The 19,370-nt window shown below is 38.6% G+C and overlaps 1 protein-coding gene across 1 annotated transcript; it reads left to right on the forward strand.

Annotated features, from left to right (window-relative positions):
• The first annotated feature begins 396 nt into the window (after window positions 1–396).
• Window positions 397–15,306, forward strand: LOC140185966 (clarin-3). Its single transcript, XM_072239776.1, has 3 exons — window positions 397–628; window positions 12,331–12,513; window positions 15,029–15,306. Exons 1-3 carry the CDS (start codon window positions 397–399, stop codon window positions 15,304–15,306), a joined length of 693 nt encoding a protein of 230 aa, XP_072095877.1.
• The last annotated feature ends 4,064 nt before the right edge of the window (window positions 15,307–19,370 follow it).

Below are 19,370 nucleotides of genomic sequence, written 5' to 3' on the forward strand. Positions count from 1 at the left end.
TGCTCATCTGAATTGGAAGAATTTAATGTGAGTGGGAAAAGGTTGGTATACCAAAATTATAAATGTTTTTTCATCTAGGAGCAATAAAAATTTAGAAAAGGTACATAACATGAAATGATGAGAGCAGTTGCTAGACATCTGTTATCTGTGTTTAGTATTATCAAGTAAAATGCTTTGCTCCTGTGCAAGGTTCAGGAATCATAACACTTTATTGCTGTTACTGTTGATGCAAAGTTCATTTATTTAGCACTTCCTGTTAAATTCAGTACCTAGCTGGATGTGGTAACTGCAGGCTAATTATTTCTGCCAAAAATTGAAATAGGAACATTTAAATTTGATTCGTTTTCCTTTTATTGTTGTCTCTTATATAACGGAGGGAAAGAATAGCTGAGGAAAATGCCATCGCGAAGGAAAATGTTAATGTTTACGGCTGGATTTTCTGTCAGTCTGGGAACTTGCATGTTAATATCTGCAATTCTAGGAACAGATTCATGGGTGGACACTATTGTGGACTGCCAAAACAAAACTGGTGTCAACTTTGGAGAAATGAAACTTAAATATGGGCTGTTTGATGGTTTACGTACCAAAGCTGGTTGTCCAATCCTTGTTGATGACGGGAATATTAAAGGTAAACCTTTTTCTTTACAGTAGTGTTGAGATTTACATGAGAACTTAAATATTCGTATTCCATGAAGAGAAGATCATAAAGTGAAACAGACGGATGGGACTTACACTTGTGTTTGTGTCGGTTCTTTAACAGAACTCTCCAATTAGTTCCACTCCCTTGATTTCTTTCCCTGGGCCTACATTTTTTTCTCCTTCATAGCATTTATCAAGGTTTATAAAAATATGTTAAAGTCTGTAATAACTGTTTTTAGATGTTCAAATTCAATCTACCACAAGTCGCTTATTTGTTTTTAAATCTACCTATCCTTGTTAACAAACAATGCTATAAATATTGCTTCTCAGGGGCACTGATACTTTCTATACTTCTGAAAATACATCAAGCATTTTTGCAGAGCGGTATCATTTTTACAGTAATGAAAATAGCATGAAAATAGACTAAGTCCAGAAACTGTTTTCCTACTTTTAGAGTCATAGAGAACTAAAGCACAGAAACAAGCCCTTCAACCCATCTAGTCTATGCTGAACTGTTATTCTGCTTAGTCCATTGACCTGCACCTGGAGCTTAGCCCTCCATACCTCTCCCATTCATGTACTTATCCAAACCTCTCTTAAATGTTGAAATCCACCGCTTCCTCTGGCAGCTATTTCCACCCACACACACCACCCTCTGAGTGAAGAAGCTCCCTCTCAGTTTCCCCTTAGTTATTTCACCTTTCACCCTTAACCTATGACCCCTAGTTCAGACTTTCACCCAGGCTTAGTGGAAAAAGCCTGCTTATATTAACCCAAGTATACCCAGAGGACCTACTCCTGTTCCTATTCCTGCTTCAGCCAAAACCTTTTCAGGGTTCTTTCAGTCTTTTAAACAGTCATGCATCATTTCTGGTGTTGCAATGGGTGCACTAATGCACTTTGCAAGCAGCAGATTGCAGCCACATAGCTGGAAGAACTAGTTGCGCTCACTTGGGAAAACTTGGAGTTCCACTCCATCACTATGTTGCCATCGCAAGGAAGGTAAATGTATCATTTTGTCTCTCAGAAATGATGTGAGTCTTTCTGTCCAATTTTGCTCCAATATTTGATTTCGATAACTGAACAATCCTTTACAAATCATCATGATCATCCCCTTAGCTAAATTTGCAGGAAGGTTTTATTTGACCATATAGCTAGATTGTATTACTATAATGAAGTGTTACATGTCACTTTCTCTCCTTATTACCTACTGCATTGGCCATACGACAACATACCTCAAATACTAATTCAGTTAAAATCTAGTTACAATTAACTTTTGTCCTAAGGTATACAAATTCTCTGGTTTTGTAATAACACAAAATTATTCAAAATACTCAGTAGGTCAGGCAGAAAGAAAAAGTTAATATTTTACGTCAGTGACCATTCAGCAAAACTGGGAAAAAATGGAGATTATAAGGGATTGCAGAGAAAGTTGGGATAGATAGTCTGCATAGAAAAGTTGGTTATAAGATAGAGGACAAGAGAGATTGATCAACTTCTGCGGTGGTGGAACCAGTTGAAAGAAGATTCAAATGGCCCATGAGTAATTAAAAGCCTGGGGAGATTATAGAATCATAGAACTATAACACAATTGTATAGTGATTAGCACTGCACTTTACAGTTCCAGTAACCCAGTTTCAATTCTCACAGCTGCCTGTAAGGAGTTTGTTCGTTCTCCCTGTGACCATGTGGGTTCCTCCGGGTGCTCAGGTTTCCTCCCACAGTCCAAAGTTAATTGATCATTGTAAGTTGTAAATTGTCCCATGATTAAACTAGGATTAAATCGGGGGGTGGGGGGAGAGGTTACTGGGCAGTGTGGCTCGAAGGGCTGGCGGGGACTATTCCATCACCCTTAACTTGGCCCATAGTCTTTTCCGTCTGAGCAATTCAAATGTTCATCGAGGCACTTCTCAAGTGTCAATTACTCACACACAGTGCTTTTCACTGTGTAGATTTAGGCTTCCCTTGCAAGCAGATGCTGCCAATTTATCACTGCCAAGTCCTCCCCTGAGGTAATGGAATTTTTTTTCCCTAAATTGAGAACTTTGTTACTTAGTTACCATCTCCATCTTGTTTCCATAACCAATTTAAAACTACAGTCACTATTTACAAAATGGTCTCCCACTGGCAGTCTTTCAGCTTGACCAGCAACATTCCTCTAAGTAATATCCAGTGGTGCTTTTTCCCCTCATTGATTTATCCACATCCTATTTCAAGAAGCTCTTCTGGACACCTCAAGAATCCTTCACCCTCTGAGTTTTTAATGGTAAGGCAGTCTGAATTAATATTGGGGAAATTGAAATTCACTGTACAATAACTTTTATTATATCTCTCTCATATCTGCCTACGTATCTTTTCCTCTATCTCCTGTTGACTATTGGAAGGTCTGTAATACACATTCAGTAAAGAGATCATACGCTTTCAGTTTCTAATCTCTACCCATGTCTTTGTTTGAGCTTTCAATGGCCTTCCAGGATATCCTTCCTCAGTACTAAAGTAATGTAACCCTTGATTCACGGTACAATATATCCTTCTCTTTTACTCCCCATCTGTCTTACCTGAACATTCAATACGCTGGAATATTAAGCTGCCTGTATGCCTATCTTGCAACTATGTCTCATTGATGGCTACGATATCACAGACCCTAACATTAATTAAAGCTTTGATTTCATCTGTTCTACTAGTTACAATATACTCCTTTTAGTTTACAATTTCCTTGATGTAAATAGAAGATTAATGAAATTACCAGATGAATATTACAAGGGAAAACATGGAAATGTGAGATAGAAGACTAGAATAGATCATTATATGAGATTGTTAAATTCCTTGTTGATCATGGCAGAGAGCTCAAAATGGACATGGGATGAAGAAACAAACTGACAAGCAACTGGAAGCTTTACTTGGAGAGAGTATATCTATAAACGTCAAGAAGGGAGGAGTTAAAAGGGCAGTTATTAGCAGAAGAGAAGTGGCTTTTGATGTAGTTGATAGAGTGAATCAAAGTGCTCCAAAGGCAACTGTCTCTTGTGGATACTGAAAGGGTAAGGCAAGGTAAATCTGGTGACATCATGCAGCAGGTATCTGAAATTATGAAGAATGATCCATGGAATGCAAAGGATGGTGGAGAAGAAGGGAAGGATTATGTTTTAGGTGGGAGGAGAGAGAGAGAGAAGTGAGGGAGAAGGTTCAGAGACATTTGAGAGCCGTGTGAACTATGAAGGAGAGGAAACTACAGTTTAACAAAAGAGAAATGTATCGATAATGAAGCAGAAATGTATCGGTATCAGGTGTGTGGAGGGAGGCATTGTCAGAACTGTTATGACAGAGAGGGAAATATTAGAAGGGACAGGAAACAGTGAGAGAAAACAAAATGAGGTACATATGGGAATCCATGGGTTTACACTCAGTGCCTTACACCACGGACTGAGCATATATTTGTGGACTTCTGCTGCTGTAGCCTATCAACTTTAAGATTTGATGCATTCAGAGATGCTCTTATTCACACCTCTGTTGTAACTTGTGATTACTTGGGTTACTGTTGCCTTACTGTCAGCTTGAAACAGTTGGGCCATTCTCCTCTGGCCTCTGTCATGAACAAGGCATTTTCACCCACAGAACTACCACTCACTACACGTTTTTATTTTTCACACCATTCTCTATCTTTCCAATAGTTCTATTATTAATTTTACATATAAAATACAGAGTACAAGAAAAAAATATATATCAATACATTATACTAAATCGCATATAAAGACTCCTTACCCTATATTCATACAAATTAATTAATTCATAACATTGAAATATAGTAATTTTATTATATATTAAAAAATCTAACCCTTTACCAAGACCGAAGCTGATTAGTAAAGGAAAAAAAATATTGCTAGTCATCATCTGTGCTTTAACAGCAAATCAAAGGTTTTGAAAATAATTCAAAAAAGGTCCCCACAATGTTTGAAAGTCTTGGTTAGATTCGGAGATTGAACATCGAATCTTCTGTAAATTTAAACATGACATCACATCACATAACCATTGAGCGTGAATAGGAGGGGCCGCATCTTTCCATTTAAGCAAGAGCGTCTTTCTGACCATAAGAGAAATAAAAGCCAAAATATACAAGTCAGATAACTCCAAAATAATATTCTTTCCTCCAACAATACCAAATAATGTGGTCAAAGGATTAGGCTTAAAGTTTACTTTGAAAAGCATCAAGAAAGTTTGAAATACTTCTTTCCAATATTTTCCAAGACTCAGACATGTCCAAAACATATGAATGAGCGAGGCTTCTCCATTATTACATTTATCACAATACGGAGATATATCTAAATAAAAACGAGACAACTTATCCTTGGTCATAGGAGCCCTATGGACCACTTTAAATTGTAGGAGAGAGTGGCGGGCCCATAACGATGAAGTGTTAACCAATTTAAAAATTTGATTCCAAGTTTCCTCTGGAATTAAAGTCTGTAAATCTTGTTCCCAAAGAATTTTAATTTTATCTAAAGGAACACTTCTCATTCCCAACAGCATATTATAAATATTAGATAAAGATCCATTATAAAAAAGTTTCAAATTAATAATTACATCTAATAGATTCTTATCAGGACTTTTAGGAAATGTACTTACTTGAGACCGTAAAAAATCTCTTATTTGTAGGTATTGAAAAAAATGGGTTTTGGGTAAACTATATTTAGTTGACAGTCGTTCAAACGAAAAGAGACTTCCCTCTACAAACAAGTCCTGAAAGCATTTAATACCTAATCTATCCCATTTCTTAAAAGCCACATCAATCATAGAGCGTTTAAATAAAAATGAGAAAAAATGGGACTTGAAAGAGAAAATCTCAATAAGCCAAAGTATTTTCAGAATTGTATCCAAATTCCCATAATGTGTTTAACTACCAGATTATCAGTTAGCTTACTCAGAGACAAAGGAAGTGAGGATCCAAGAAGAGAAATAATAAAAAATTTATTAACAGAGTTAGCTTCTAAAAAAACCCACATCGGGCAATCGCCATGATTAATGTAATATAACCAAAATGTAAGATTTCTTATATTAACTGCTCAATAATAAAATCTAAAGTTTGGTAAGGCTAATCCTCCATTCTTTGTATCTTTCTGAAGATGAATTTTATTTAATCTAGAACGCTTATTCTTCCATATATAAGAAGATAGAAACATAGAAAATAGGTGCAGGAGTAGGCCATTCGGCCCTTTGAGCCTGCACCGCCATTCATTATGATCATGGCTGATCATCCAACTCAGAACCCCGCCCCAGCCTTCCCTCCATACCCCTTGATCCCTGTAGCCACAAGGGCCATATCTAACTCCCTCTTAAATATAGCCAATGAACCGGCCTCAACTGTTTCCTGTGGCAGAGAATTCCACAGATTCACCACTCTCTGTGTGAAGAAGTTTTTCCTAATCTCAGTCCTAAAAGGCTTCCCCTCTATCCTCAAACTGTGGCCCCTCGTTCTGGACTTCCCCAACATCGGGAATAATCTTCCTGCATCTAGCCTGTCCAATCCCTTTAGGATCTTATACGTTTCAATCAGATCTCCCCTCAATCTTCTAAATTCCAACGAGTACAAGCCCAGTTCATCCAGTCTTTCTTCATATGAAAGTCCTGCCATCCCAGGAATCAATCTGGTGAACCTTCTTTGTATTCCCTCTATGGCAAGGATGTCTTTCCTCAGATTAGGGGACCAAAACTGCACACAATACTCCAGGTGTGGTCTCACCAAGGCCTTGTACAACTGCAGTAGTACCTCCCTGCTCCTGTACTCAAATCCTCTCGCTATAAATGCCAGCATACCATTCGCCTTTTTCACCGCCTACTGTACCTGCATGCCCACTTTCAATGACTGGTGTATAATGACACCCAGGTCTCGTTGCACCTCCCCTTTTCCTAATCGGCCACCATTCAGATAATAATCTGTTTTCTTATTTTTGCCACCAAAATGGATAACTTCACATTTATCCACATTAACTTGCATCTGCCATGAACTTGCCCACTCACCCAACCTATCCAAGTCACTCTGCATCCTCTTAGCATCCTCCTCACAGCTAACACTGCCACCCAGCTTCGTGTCATCCGCAAACTTGGAGATGCTGCATTTAATTCCCTCATCCAAGTCATTAATATATATTGTAAACAACTGGGGTCCCAGCAGTGAGCCTTGCGGTACCCCACTAGTCACCGCCTGCCATTCTGAAAAGGTCCCGTTTATTCCCACTCTCTGCTTCCTGTCTGCTAACCAATTCTCTGCCCACACCAATACCTTACCCCCAATACCGTGTGCTTTAAGTTTGCACACTAATCTCCTGTGTGGGACCTTGTCAAAAGCCTTTTGAAAATCCAAATATACCACATCCACTGGTTCTCCCCTATCCACTCTACTAGTTACATCCTCAAAAAATTCTATGAGATTCGTCAGATATGATTTTCCTTTCACAAATCCATTCTGACTTTGTCCGATCATTTCACCGCTTTCCAAATGTGCTGTTATCACATCCTTGATAACTGACTCCAGCAGTTTCCCCACCACCGACGTTAGGTTAACCGGTCTATAATTCCCCGGTTTCTCTCTCCCTCCTTTTTTAAAAAGTGGAGTTACATTAGCCACCCTCCAATCCTCAGGAACTAGTCCAGAATCTAACGAGTTTTGAAAAATTATCACTAATGCATCCACTATTTCTTGGGCTACTTCCTTAAGCACTCTAGGATGCAGACCATCTGGCCCTGGGGATTTATCTGCCTTCAATCCCTTCAATTTACCTAACACCACTTCCCTACTAACATGTATTTTGCTCAGTTCCTCCATCTCACTGGACCCTCTGTCCCCTACTATTTCTGGAAGATTATTTATGTCCTCCTTAGTGAAGACAGAACCAAAGTAATTATTCAATTGGTCTGCCATGTCCTTGCTCCCCATTATCAATTCACCTGTTTCTGTCTGTAGGGGACCTACATTTGTCTTTACCAGTCTTTTCCTTTTTACATATCTATAAAAGCTTTTACAGTCCGTTTTTATGTTCCCTGCCAGTTTTCTCTCATAATCTTTTTTCCCCTTCCTAATTAAGCCCCTTGTCCTCCTCTGCTGAACTCTGAATTTCTCCCAGTCCTCAGGTGAGCCACTTTCTCTGGCTAATTTGTATGCTTCTTCCTTGGAATTGATACTATCCCTAATTTCTCTTGTCAGCCACGGGTGCACTACCTTCCTTGATTTATTCTTTTGCCAAACTGGGATGAACAATTGTTGTAGTTCATCCATGCAACCTTTAAATGCTTGCCATTGCATATCCACCATCAATCCTTTATGTGCCATTTGCTAGTCTATCTTAGCTAATAATAGAGTCAAGAGAATCAAAGAAAGATTTAGGAATAAAAACAGGCAATGCCTGAAAAAGATATATAAATTTAAGTAATATATTCATTATAATAGGGTTAATTTGGCCAACCAGCGATAACGAAAGAGGCGACCAATTTGATAGTACCCTTTTTACATGCGTCAATAGGGTAAGAAAATTTTCTTTAGATAGACGCTTATAGTTTTTAGTAATTGTTACACCTAAGTAGGTAAATTGGTTTCTTACAATTTTAAAAGGAAGGTTGGAATTTGTTTGTATCAAATTAATCAAAGGGAAAAGTTCACTTTTATGTAGGTTTAATTTATAGCCTGAGAACTGGCTAAAACAGGAGAGTAAAGAAAGCGCATGGGGTAACAAAGTCTCAACATTAGAAATAAATAGCAGTAGATCATCAGCATACAATGAGACTTTGTGAATAGTGTCTCTCCTTAAAATACCGGTGATACCATTAGACTCTCGAAAGGCAATGGCTAAAGGTTCTAAGGCCAGATCAAAAAGCAAAGGGCTCAATGGACAGTCTTGTCTAGTGCCACGTTGAAACTTAAGTGGTTTGGAATTATGACAATTAGTGATAACCCTACTGGAAGGAGCTAAATAAAGTAATTTAGTCCATTGAATGAAAACAGGTCCAAAATTGAATTTTTCTAAAGTTTTAAATAAATAATTCCATTCAACTCTGTCAAAAGCTTTCTCAGCATCTCGGGATACCACACATTCCGATATCATGTGAGAAGGAGAATAAATAACGTTTAATAACCGACGACTATTAAAGTGAGAATACCGATTTTTGATAAATCCAGTTTGATTATCAGAAATGACAGGTGGTAAAATATTTTCAATCCTATGGACCAAAACTTTAGATAGGATCTTAGTATCAACATTAAGTAAAGAAATTGGTCTATAAGAAGAGCATTCAGTTAGATCCTTATTCTTTATAAGGATAAGTGAAATGGAAGCCTCATAAAAAGATTGAGGGAGTCTTCCCAACTTGAAGGAATCCGAAAAAACTGAACATAAATGAAGTATAAGCAGTGAGGAAAATATCTTGTAAAGCTCTCCGGAAAATCCATCTGGACACGGAGCTTTCCTCAAATGTAATAAGCACACAACCTCAACAATTTCCTCAAAAGAAATAGGTTGTTCAAACAACTTTCTGTTGCCGGCAGAAATTGTAGGAATGTTTAGTTGGTCTAAAAAATTGTTCATTACAGTGTTATCCTTAGAAGATTCAGAACTATAGAGTTTAGAATAAAATTCTCTAAAAGTATCATTTATTTCTAAATAATCAGTTGTCCTATCACCATTAGCTTTGCATATTTCTTTAATTTGCTGTTTAGCTATAAAGGTTTTAATTTGACCAGCCAATAATTTACACAAAAAATGTTGGTGGGATGCAGCAGGCCAGGCAGCATCTATAGGAAGAGGTACAGTCAATGTTTCGGGTCGGGACCCTTCGTCGAGACTAACTGAAAGAAGAGATAGTAAGAGATTTGAAAGTGGGAGAGGGAGGGGGAGATCTGAAATGATAGGAGAAGACAGGAGGGAGGGGTGGATCTAAGAGCTGGAAAGTTGATTGGCAAAAGGGATACCAGACTGGAGAAAGTAGAGGATCATGGGACGGGATGCCTGGGGAGAAAGAGAAAGGGGGAGGGGTGCCCAGAGAGTGGAGAGTAGGCAAGGAGTTATAGTGAGAGGGACAGAGGGAGAAAAAAGATAGAGAGAGAAAAAGGGGGGGAATATATTAAATAAATAAATAAGGGATGGGGTGTGAAGGGGAGGAGGGGCATTAATGGAAGTTAGAGAAGTCAATATTCATGCCATCAGGTTGGAGGCTAACCAGACGGAATATAAGGTGTTGTTCCTCCAGTCTGAATGTGGCTTCATTTTGACAGTAGAGGAGGCTGTGGAGAGACCCGACGCAGGCTGGGAGACCGTTTCGCTGAACACCTACGCTCTGTCCGCCAGAGAAAGCAAGATCTCCCAGTGGCCGCACATTTTAATTCCACATCCCATTCCCATTCTGATATGTCTATTCAAATCTCTTACTATCTCTTCTTTCAGTTAGTCCCGATGAAGAGTTCTGGCCTGAAATGTCGACTGTACCTCTTCTTATAGATGCTGCCTGGCCTGCTGCGTTCCACCAGCACTTTTTGTGTGTGTTACTTGAACTTCCAGCATCTGCAGATTTCCTCGTATCTGAGCCAATAATTTACCTGTTTTATCTCCATGAATATAAAATTGACTTTTACCTTTTAGCACACCATTCTCTATAAACTCTAGAAACTGTTGTGTATGAAATTCCAAGGATATCAGCAGTTTCTGAGATACTCAAACCACCATGTCTAGCACCAGAAATTATTCCATGATCAAAGTCACTGTGTTCACATTTCTTCACCATTCTGATATTTAGTCTGAACAACAATTGCACCTCTTGACCATGTCTGTATGCTTTTGTGCATTGGGTTCCTGCCACGTGATTGGCTGATTAGATATCTGCATTAATGAGCAGATGTACAGGTGTACCCAATAAAGTGACCAATCGATAATAGATAACGGACATCAGCCCATCCAATGGAATACAGAGAGATAAATTCAGAATAGGCAAGGAGTCAATGGTAGATCATGAGAAATATAGCTGGGTGGAAACTGCCAGCAAAAATAATGAAGTATCACAGCTCCATGTATGATTTTGACGTGTTTGCTATAGTGATGAATGTACTAGATAAAGCAATTAGGGGTATAAACACAGCAAGACAGAGCCAAGGAATATTTCATATGTCCCACAAAGAGATAGGCATGCCTGAGATGCATTTATGAGTCAAGTAAAAGGAGACTTTCTTCAATTTAAAAACAAGTTAGTCTGCCAAAGAAAATTGAAGTGGAAGGATTTTGTTGGATGTTTGTTCAAGAAAAAAGCAAAGGGCCTTGCCATCTTGGTGTAGAATAGAGGTGAAGGGGGATTGTACACACATGGTAAACACGAGCAAGCTGGGTCCAGGATTGGAAGCTATTAAAGTGACAGAGGAAGCAGAAGGTTTCATAGACCCCATGGGAAAAGGGGTGAGAGGATGAGTGGAGAAGGAATAAACATGGCAAGAACAAATGACATCTGTGAGACAAGAACAGGCTAAATGCATAGGTCTACTAGATCAATCTTGCTGGCGAATATTGGGAGGAGAGACAAGAAGATTGTGAGGCCGTGAGGCCATGAGGCTAGAGGCCAAGGAAGGAAGTTCTCTAGTAGAATGGAAGTCAGTGACTCATAGGAAACAATAGCCTGATGTTCCTCCGTGAAGAGATGGTCTAGAGAAGGAGTTCCCAACTTGGGACCCATGGACCACTTGCTTAAAGAAGGAGAGTTGTCTGGCCTTTTCAAGGTAGCGTTTGCTATGCAATTTAATAACAATAGCCACTAAGTCATCATTGTCTGTGTCAAAATTGAACTTGGTCCTTAGTGAGCATTATATTGCAAGTTCAATAGGAGTAGATTAGTACAGGTTACCAGAGTAGAAATGTTGAAACAAGCAATGTCATTTCAGCAGAAACTCTTTTTGATTTCTATTCCTAAAGGGTGAATTAAACTTGCCTTAATCTGGTTTGGATTTTAGTCATGGAGCAGAGCAGTAAAATACATATATCACAAAATGTGTTTCCAAATCCCAGACAGAATTAACTGATCTAATTCATTTTATTTTATTATCATTAAGAGCAAACTAAATAAACCAAGCTCACAAAATGATAGTTACCTAGAAGCCACAGGGCACAGTACGTCAATATTCCAATACAGGTTATTAGAAGCTATAAATTATGCATTGTCCTCTTTCAACACTTTCTAATGAAGTTGTTCAGATGAATTATTGAAAATTATAGAACATATGTGATTAGTTTCATGGATTTTGCATATCATGAAATAAATCCTGACTCTTCTGTTGACTTTCTACATTGCTTCTCTGATGCTTAGAGTAAGCTCGAGCATCTCATCTTTTGTGTGTGTATATGACACATTGTAACCCTCAAGACTTCATAATAATTTTAAGCAATGACACATTATTTTCTCTTCACAAATGTGGCTGTACCTTCTAGCTTCAATGTGTTGTCTTTCTCTTCTTTTCTGTCTCCAACTACTAGTAATTGTTATCTTGACAACTTTGGTCTACATGTTAACCACACATTTCCTTTGTTCTCTCCTTGTCTTCCCTACTCAGTTAACTTAAACCATTCTTGTTCTCCAACTTTTCAATATTTTCAGTTTAATTTCTGATTTAAAGTATCTGTAGCTTTATGATCAAATCCTAACTCTTGTTGTGTGCTTTTCTCCTTTTAGTTTTGGATTGCCTTCAAAATGCAGGAACTGCAAGAGTTATTCACATCCTAGTTATACTATTCCTTGTTTTTGGACTGTTGTTTTCACTGCTAAGTGCCATAGTGTCCTTTTACAACAGTGTCAGTAATCCATATGAAAACATCTGTGGACCTATTAGTATTTACGTATGCAGCTCCATTAGTGGTAAGTAAAAATGAATGAATGAGTCAGTATTTGAATGAATGGTAGAAATGTAGTAAATGACATTATTTTTCTTTAATTACTAAAAGTAAATTCTTCTGCCACTTTATTTCAATTTTTAACAATTTACCAGGTCAGTGTAACATACTCTCATTGTGTTTATTCTTGAAATTGTAATAAAATAGCATAATTACCAGAACAGTTACATATGATTTGCAATAAGTTTTATTTGTGCTATTCAAGCATTCAAAGGAATATAATTTTTGTAATAAAACATTCATTGTTCAGAAATTATCTAAGAAAGCTCATCTGGAAGCATTAGTGACCAACATTGAAGAAAGTGGTCTTGGTAGAACTGACAGTTCCTTGGGAGGACCAGATTGAAAATGTGTTTGAGTGTAAGAAAGCCAAATACCAGGATCTGGTAGAACAGTGCCAGAGACAGGGGTGGAGGGCATGAAGTGAGCTTATAGAGGAGGGGTGTAGAGGTTTTGCTGACTGCTCACTGAGCAGAACCTACTCTCTCCTTGCCATTATGGGGACTACAAAGCGCCTTCAGGACCATCGCAGAGGGTGCTAAGCAAACCTCCAGATGGCTATGCACCAGGAGGTGTGACCCATGGGCCAACGTTACTGGGACACAAGCCAGAGCCTGATTAACCCTGGTTGGGTTGCCTGGGTGAGAGTGTCTGATGTTGAAAAGACCAAAAACACCCAATGACCCAGGTTACATCACAGGTGATATGTCCCAGCGCATCCTTGGATGTATCTCAGTATCGCTCAGCTACAGGATTGTTTTGATTCACCACAACCCATTTTGTTCAGAAAAAAGTTGCCTATAGATATTCCTGCTAAAATAGCTCTGAGGAGGGACTGATTCACTCTTCACCCTTAAGTATTGGTGCAAGATTTTTGGGTGCACGCCTCAGGTAAGCACTCACGTGCTCAGGGGTTGGCAATTTAGATATTTTTTTCATCACTACACATTTCATACTTAACACCTTAAGTAAATGTGCAGAGGTTGGGTCACTTTCTTGCAACCACCCTTCATCGCCATCTGCACATCTGCCCATTTTAATTAATTTGTGGTTCATTCCATGTGTAGGCTTATCAAATAACAGTTAGAAACCATCCTTCTTTTCAATTTTGTTAAAATCACCTTTTATTAGGAAAATTTTCCAGGCACAATCATGGTCAAAAACCATGATCATCCACATAATATGACACAGCACATAATGATGATGATGATGTAACTTGCACCACTTTTAATGCAAGAATGATCAAGTAACTTGTTTGTAGCACAATGAACAATTGGAGCTTTATGTTTTTGAATGTTCCCCTCATCCACTGAAAAAATGGTGAGACCTTGCTATGCCCTAATTAAAGTGCTACAATTAGAAATGTATCTCTATCTGTTGTAAATTAAACCCTTTTCTTTCAGTTAAGCTCTTTCATCCGAGCATTATGCAAGGTTTCCCAATCATTGGCCTTCAATGACATTTAACTGCTATTAAAATGGATTTTTTAAGAAACAAATTAAGTGCCGCTAAACAATCTTTCCGCCCTTGAAAAAATCCTTTCAAACACCTTTTTGGAATAATATTATTCCAAATATAACAAAATTAATTTTAACTTTAAAGAGGAGCCTGTACATCCTCCCCGTGACCACGGGATTTCCTCCAGGTGCTCCGGTTTCCTTGCTCAGTCCAAAGATCTACCGGCTGGTAGGTTAATTGGTCATTGTAAACTGTCCTGTGAGTAGGCTAGGGTTAAATCAAGGGGTGCTGGGCAGCACAGCTAAAAGGGCCGACACTGCACAGTATCTCAATAAAATTTTAAAAAAGGGAAAGAAAGAAAACTGCCAATGTTGGAAATCCGAAATAAAAACCCAGAATGCTGGAAACACTCAACAGGTTAGATGGCATCTGAGAAAATGGAAACAAACTTAAATGTTTCGGGCCACAACAGAGTTAACACTTCAAGTTTTTTTTCCATAAATGCTGCCTGACCTTCTGAGTGCTTCCAACATTTTCTTTTGCTTTCTCTTTGTTTTATGTCATGGACCTCTAACTTAATCTCATGAGTTTATATTTCAAATGTTTCTAAAATTCTTAAAATGTTAAGTAAATTTGGTGTTTCCAGAGTGCTCTTTTCAATTTGGATGCTGGGCTTTCTGGATAATTTTACTATTTGTTTACCTATACATTGAAGAAGGTGCTTGAGCCAAATTCATGTTAGAGAAGAAAATCCATGGTATAGAGAAAATTTAATTTTTGTGGGCATATTTCATCTGGGTCACCCTTCATCCATGATAGGTAAATATGACATAATATCTGTAGTTGGTTGGAAACTCTAGCTTGCAAGTACATAGACAAGGAAGAGAAATCTAAGAATGTAAAGTGCACTTACTTTCAAAATATCATAGTGTCTAATAAAACATAAGATTTTGCTTTATATATTAATAGCCATGTTAACATTCTGATATAATATAACATACTAAGAGAATGTTTTTTTTTAGGTGTTTCAACATTGTTGGCAATGGTTCTGTTTGCAGCAAATACAGCAGCAAACAATGTATCAACAACATTGGTATCAAATTCCATTGAAGGGAGTCTGATTATATTCAAGCCCAAGTCGGATAGTTATGATTACTCGTTTTGGCTTATCTTGCTCTCATTGGTACTTTGTGTTACCTCAGTTGGAATTACCTATGCATATCAACATGCAAATTTTGACGTAGAAAGAGAACAAAAAAGACCAGCTGAAAATGCAACCAACGATGTTTTGATGTATTAACCTGTGTCAACTGAGAAATCAGAAGCTCTTGTAATAAAGATTATAGAAGTGACAAGTAATTTGTTGTGGGATGGACTATGTGATTGTCAGAGATTATGTTATTCCTTCATTTCATTTCAACACTTTGTCTAGATGCAACACAATGTGGTACAGGCTGCCACTCTCCACTGTCACAACAATAATCACATTGGAGTGAAATATCCCTCAAAATATTATACTAAATATAACCTTAATTTTGAGGGTAACTTCTGACTTTTGAAGCTGGAGCAATGAATATAAGCTATGTAGATCGTGACGTCAAGATTTGTGGAGACTGATTTTCCATGTCCTCTATTACGATACCTGTAATTACTGTATGGGCTCAATTCATTAGACCAGCTTCATCACTTTCCTGGAATGGGCATGTGCATGGAGTAAGGTTGAAACACAATACTTGCCATTCTGATTGTTTTATATTTAATAATGTATTGTTATTATTCTCTGGACAACATATGCTGCCTATTAAATTACTCCAAGTCAACCAAAAATGTTTTCTTGATTGAAGGTCAGTAATTGATTACAATGAACAATTCTGTATTGTTAATTAAAGACACTAATTCTCTACTGACTATAAACACAACTTCAAAATCGATAAGTACTACCCAAAATAATACACAATATCACAAAATAACATGTACAAATGGTTGTACTGCAGTTAATGATGATTATGAGCAACTTATGTTCATCGAAAAGTACAGATGACATGTGAACAGTGTTCTTCTGTTGCCTGTTACACTGCTGGCTTTAGGGCAGCAATGAAGGTTCTCCATCTCTGGCAGTGTTCATGGCTTCCTTCGACGTGTCAGTAACTTCCTCTTGGTTCACTCTCGGTCAAGCAAGTCACCGGTGGAGAATCAGGAATACCGTTGCACACAGATGTAGAAGGATTCTTCATTGCTGTTTCCATAACAATTTTGTTTGACCGGTCAGGATCCCTAGCCCTGAGATGAACCCCTGAACCTGGAGGACCGGTGGACCACTCTTAGTCTGGCCTCCACCCTTTGACCTGTTTGGCATGGGTGACCATGCCAAGAGCCAAAACATAAAGCCCCGACTCCAGCCAGCAGAGCTCTCCAGGTCATTGAGGCACGCAAGCCTCCAAACCACAACAAGGTTGTGATCGTCTTGGAGGATGTGAACTGTGTAGATGCTATTAAATTTTGTTTAGAATGGGGAAATCTAGCAACATGTACTTGCTTACTTTGAAGAATTGTATAAGACAGTACCTGTAAGATTTTGCTGTAATATTTTTTTGCATTACTATTTTCTCTTCCTAGCTACACAACAGGAAGTTGAAACATCAATTGCTAAACAAAATATTAAAATGCCAGTTTTTAATGATAAACCAACACTGTCTTACTAAGCATAAGTGAACAGAATCCAGTAATGCAATTCAAACAAGGCCCTGCAATGTTGCATCAAACTTACTTTGGAATCCTTTTTATTATAAGATATTAAGCTTATTTTAATGAAATTCAAGTGAGTTTTTAAAATATGTCAAAATGATATGGTGCACCAAGGTGAATAATGGCAAACAAATTTTCCAATGCAGTGGGGCTGTTTAGTATATACTGTATATTTAAAAGTTATACTGAACAAGTTGCATAAAATTAATTCCACATTAGCATTAACACTGATGCACTGTTGAATACAAATCTCTTGGGTGAGATACTAAACCAAGATCCCACCTGCACAATTCAGACTACTTTTCCTATAATCTGTTAAATATCTGGATGACGGAATTGATGTGCTGGTTTGGCCAGGCTTGTGGGTGATATAAAGATAGGTGGAGGGGTAAGCAGTTTTGATGAAGCAGGGAGTCTGCAGATAAAGAGAAAAGGAAAAGAATTAGCAATGTGTATTGGTAGAAGAATAAACGGGTAGACTATTTTCTAAATGGGGAACAAATTCAGAAATCAGAGGTGCAAAGGGTCATGGGTGCCCTGTTGCAGGATTCCCTAAAGGTTAACTTGCAGGTAGTAGGAACTGCAAATATAATGTTAGCATTCTTTTCCAGCAGACTAGACCAGGGCTCCCTAACCTTTTTCGCACTGCAGACCGGTTTCATATTGACAATATTCTTGTGGACCGGCAGACCGGGGGCGGGGGGGGTAGGGTTGTCAACGGACAAGAATAGTGGTCAAATACACTGGATTTTCCCGGAAAAGACTACAATGACCACGAAGCCTTGCGCGGGCACCACTGCGCATGCGTGTACGATTTTTTTCTACAAATCGTTTTTGGCGATTCTGTTCGGGGGGGGTGTTAATCATGACCGGAATATAGATGTTAATTAGCTAAAACACTCAATTTCGTTTCTAAAAGGGTTTATCTAACGAGTTTAATATTAAATACACAGCGCATATTTTCCTCGCATGAATATAGTGATAAGTCAATTATCAGGGGAGGACAGGGGAGCTTGAAGTAAATGTTGAACGAACTTCCAGTAGAAGTGGTAGAGGCAGATTCGATACTATCATTTAAAGAAAAAATTGGATAGGTATATGGACAGGAAAGGAATGGAGGGTTATGGGCTGAGTGCAAGTCGGTGGGACTAGGTGAGAGTAGCGTTCAGCATGGACTAGAAGGGCAGAGATGGCCTGTTTCCATGCTGTATTTGTTATATAGTTATATAAGTCAATAGCATCATAACATTTTAAGTATCGTTTGGATATTAAACACGCAGCACATATTTTCCCTGTATGAACATATAAAATCATTGCAACACACCAATATCTCTGAATCAGTGGGACCCTGGGATTGTTTTCCTGCAACAAGATGGTCCTATCGAAGGGTGACGAGAGACAGAGATACTCGAAGGGGGTTCCTTATGTCCAGTCTATTCTGCAATTTAGTTTTCGTTGCATTCATTGCAGAGATATGTTGGAAATGGAAGCAACGTTTTCAGTGCTTTCGTGGCTATCTCAGGATATTTAGCCTTGACTTTGATCCAGAATGCTGGCAGAGATGTTATGTCAAATATACTTTTCAGCCCGCCGTCGTTTGCAAGCTCGAGGAGTTGATCTTCTTCCCACACTGACATGGATGACGCGCGGGTAATGACCTCACATGCGTAATGGCTCAACAGTGGGCATGACAGGGAATGAGGAAAGGTGCAGCTGACTCCTATCACCAAATCATATCGTTTCCTTGCGGCCCGGTAGAGCATGCTCTGCAGCCCGGTACCGGTCCGCGGCCCGGTGGTTGGGGACCGCTGGACTAGACTGTAAAAGCAAGGATATAATACTGAGACTTCATAAGGCATGGATCATACCACATTTGGAATATTGTGAGCAATTTTGGCCACATTATCTAAGAAAGGATGCACTGGCATTGGGGGAGGTCCAGAGGAGGGTTATCTCAAGAATGAAAAGGTTAAAATATGAGGAGCATTTGATGTACTCACTGGAGTTTAGATGGAAGAGGGTAATCTATTGAAATCTACTAGGTATTGAAAGACCTAGATAGAATGACATGGAGAGAATATATTCAATTGTGGGAGAGTCTAGGACCAGAGGGCACAGACTCAGGATAGAAGGATGTCTCATCACCAAGATGAGGAGGAATTTCTGTAGCAGTAGGGTGGTGGATCTGTGGAATTCATTGTCACAGGTGGCTATGGAGGCCAAGTCCTTGGGTTTATTCAGAGTGGAGGTTGATAGGTTCTTGATAGGTAAGGGCATCATAAGTTATTGAGAGGAGGCAGGAGAATGGGGATGAGAGGGAAAATAAATCAGCTACGATAGAATTGTGGAACAGACTCGATGGGATGAATGGCCTAATACTGCTCCTATGTTGTATGGTCATATGGTCAATTTGATCACAATTGGCAATTCTGTTTCATGAATATTATCCTGTACTTAATTCTTGATTGCTTCTTCAGCTGTCAGGATAGCATGCAATATCTGCTGAGGTAACAGGTAAAATGGTAATGCAGAGGATAATATAATAAATAGCAATAGTTATGAGTGACAATTTAAGTTAAGAATTCAAATAGAACATTGTTTTGCTTGAGGAAGATCAGG

The sequence above is a fragment of the Mobula birostris genome, chromosome 21 (genome assembly GCF_030028105.1).
Source record: "Mobula birostris isolate sMobBir1 chromosome 21, sMobBir1.hap1, whole genome shotgun sequence".
Lineage (NCBI taxonomy): Eukaryota > Metazoa > Chordata > Chondrichthyes > Myliobatiformes > Myliobatidae > Mobula > Mobula birostris.

Excerpts from the sequence above, each read along its gene's own strand:
- LOC140185966 (XM_072239776.1), top strand. The coding sequence starts at position 397 with ATGCCATCGCGAAGGAAAATGTTAATGTTTACGGCTGGATTTTCTGTC. Across the intron at positions 629-12,330 it reads TGATGACGGGAATATTAAAG|TTTTGGATTGCCTTCAAAAT; the intron begins GTAAACCTTTTT and ends TTCTCCTTTTAG. Across the intron at positions 12,514-15,028 it reads CGTATGCAGCTCCATTAGTG|GTGTTTCAACATTGTTGGCA; the intron begins GTAAGTAAAAAT and ends GTTTTTTTTTAG.